The sequence below is a fragment of the Stegastes partitus genome, unplaced genomic scaffold (assembly GCF_000690725.1).
Source record: "Stegastes partitus isolate 25-593 unplaced genomic scaffold, Stegastes_partitus-1.0.2 Scaffold1110, whole genome shotgun sequence".
NCBI lineage: Eukaryota > Metazoa > Chordata > Actinopteri > Pomacentridae > Stegastes > Stegastes partitus.
In genome coordinates this window covers 168,907-172,023 of record NW_007578841.1, presented here as the reverse complement: position 1 = coordinate 172,023, position 3,117 = coordinate 168,907, and the positions used below count along the sequence as shown (strand labels likewise).

Below are 3,117 nucleotides of genomic sequence, written 5' to 3'. Positions count from 1 at the left end.
AAACATGTTTACAGCCTGGAACAAGAAACTGTTTTGGTATCAATGGCTACTTTATTAAGTTATGCTTAAAGTTATGCATGATAAGGGCAACTTTGAATGACAGGCAGGTGTTGTATGAGGACAGTCTGTGGCCCTGAGAGAATTTTTGGATTATCCAGGAATTAGTCGGAGTCAGGTACTGCCAAGATGGAGTCCTCCCACTGTTAGAACCCCTGTTCAGGATACCTTTGAGGGACGTCACAAAGGGATCATCCATCTTTTTATCCAGTCTGTGGCACATAATCAGCATCATGCTGGATTACAGAGGTTATAGACTGAAACTAAAGCTACATGTTCCGAGCGACAAGTCAGCGGATGTGTGGATTTGCAGGAGTGTTAATGTCTTCTGTTTCCACGAAAGAGCTGCTGACGTTGACAGCATCCAGGAATGTCTTTCACACCTGAAATTTTCATGAAATCCTTTCCGTCGCGCAGCATGTAGCACCGCAAACTAATGTTAAGCTGTCAGTGAATTAGTCAGGAGCTTCACACGAATCAGTTTCTTACAGTTTTGTTTTTATTTCAGGAAAAGTTGTAACAATCCAATTTCCTCTTGTGCTGGAACGAGCTCAACAAGCCTGCTGTGCCTCGTTATGATTGCTAGAGTATGATAGGACTATTTAAGGTAGTGAAGGGGGTAATTAGAGGTCAGTAGAAACTTCTTTTTTAATGCCTACTTGTGTCTCCTTCATGTGCAGGAAGAGTTCAATAAGGCTTCATGATTTCCAGCTGGGCTTCTAATGTGATAGTGGCCAGGTTAATGAAGCCAGCCAAAGGTTGTATGGAGGATCTCATGTTTTAGTAAAGAGAAGAACATCAAATGGAAAAACAGTATTGTGAGGCATGAGATGGGAAGCCAGGGATTTCTAGCTATTTCACGAGAGGCCGAAGATTCCTTAAAAAGGCATTCGGAAAAAAAAAAAAATTTACATGTAAAGACACAAAAGGAACATCAGTATTTCTCCAACGTAACCGCAGAAAAGGGCATAATGGAAGCTTTCGGGGAATTTGCGACGGGATGGCAGAACAAAGAAGTGAAGTGTTTGGAATTCCGCTTTGGGGCCTTTTGAAGAGGACGCTGCTGAATTGATAACGACGGTGGATTTGCGGCAGGGGTCCCCGGTGGCGCAGCGGCCAGGGATCTGTCCACTCTGTCCTCATTAAAACAGCCCCATACCTCATGTATTTATGAGGGACGAAGCATAAAGTGAGCAGAGGGAGAGGGAAATAAGGGAAGAGAGGAAGAGAAACGCAGCACTTTCGAAGTTTGTCATGATGTAAATTAATGATATGGTATTTTTAGCCGGGGATCTAATCATCATGCGTGTGGAGATGGAGCTCCGGCAAAGTGAAACAGGAAAAAGAAACGAGGTAATAAATGAGAAAACGGCTAATTTTCTTGAACAGCATGAGGTAGATGTGTAGGTTTGCCGTTGCTTTTGAGCATCTCAGCAGAAAATTAGTTTGGCTGTGTTTTGACGATGCAGCGGGAGTCCAGGAAAACATATAATTTATAAGGCCATCAATGTGTCTCGGGATGAGAGCACTCATCAGTCACCTCTTTTTTTTTTTTTTTTGGGTGATCAGAAACCCAGAGATGCAGTGACAATTTCTCGTTAGATATAAACAGGATGCTTGATCAGTATTCCCCACGAGTGATACGGTTAAACAAACAAACAAAATGTTTGCTCCAGAATGTGTTGAGTTGTCTTCAGTTAAAAAAAAAAAAACACCATATGTCGTGCTCAACAAGGACAAAAGCAAACACTACAATGCTTCGACAAATGAAGCTGTATCACTAATTTCCATTAAGCCCCTTAATAATTTGATGCCACTCCCTGTTATCCCTCCTCTAATCATCATCCTCCTGTTCCTCGAATATTCATGAACAGAAGTTCAGCTCTTAGAAAGCTGAATCAGGTCACATTATGCAGATCTGAACGTGTCTCTTCAAAGACAAAAGACCGTATGGCACAAAAGAAATATGCAACTCGCAAACAAGGTTAAAAGGGGTTAACAATGACTGCGTGATGCTCCTCCTCTCCCCCCCCGCTTGTTCATTATGCTTCCGCTTTTTAAGCCGTTACAATCATCAACAAGACTCACGTGAAGGCATTAAAAATGTATTAGGAGCTCGACTACCTTTGTGCAAGTTGTGGGTTTAATCGCTGGAACCTGTTGGAGCGACGATATTCCTTCGGCTTCGTCCTAAACTACAAATTTACATTAAATTGTCAAAATACACAAGGCCCAACAACCACGCTGATAGCACGGGGAGAGAGAAGGAAAAGGAGTGAATAATTAAACTTCCTTTTCAATCTTTAATCTTGGTGATTAATGTCAGTGGAAAAACCTATTTGCCCTTACACCCGAGGGGAATACTTATGAGCTTGTAGTTATATGATTACATTTATGGGCATGGTGCTAATGTTAACCTGTGCGAAGCCTGAGGCGCCGAGGTAGTGGAGCGGCTCGAGAGGCTGAACAGTTCTTGATCTAGACTCTGAACCCCTGCCAGCTACAGCTGACCTCCCACCTTCCTGTAGGGTAAACTGGAGGTAAAAAAAAAAAACAACTTTTCCCGAGGGGATTAGTAAAGTTTTATATGATTATTTGTCGTAACGCCACGAAGTGCAGCATTTCAACATGTTCAGTGCTGACCTCTTCGCAACCTTTTGCTTACCTGCTGTGGTTTTGAGGACATCCGTGGTGTTTCTGAGCCCCATGAAGTCAAACTGGTAAAGCCTCCAGTATTTCTGGTCCGAAGTCTCCACTGAGTTTCGCTTCCACTTGTACACAATCTCGTCTCGCGGGTAGCCATCTAGAAACCACACAGAGAGTGAGTTTGGTGGGTGAAAGAACGAGGGGAAGGAGAAAAAAAAAAAAAGGCAGAGATAAAAGTTGAAGCTAAGAAATACAGGAAGAATTAATGCAGCAATGCAGTTTTATTGTATGCATGATTTATAGCTGAGTTATGCATGATTTATACAAATTTAAACAGTAAGTTGGGAAGATAGTAGACTGCAGACCAACTAAGAGATGACTGTTAACTTGTTTTGTTGGACGAATATTCACTGT

The 3,117-nt window shown here is 42.3% G+C and overlaps 1 protein-coding gene across 1 annotated transcript in view; it reads right to left on the bottom strand.

The window, feature by feature from the left end:
- LOC103367991 (gamma-aminobutyric acid receptor subunit gamma-3-like) overlaps positions 1-3,117 on the bottom strand; it is a 105,781-nt gene that overhangs the window by 25,320 nt on the left and 77,344 nt on the right. The window contains exon 7 of the mRNA XM_008296211.1: positions 2,723-2,860. Coding sequence (XP_008294433.1) covers positions 2,723-2,860 — 138 coding nt within the window. The remainder of the gene's footprint in view (positions 1-2,722; positions 2,861-3,117) is intronic.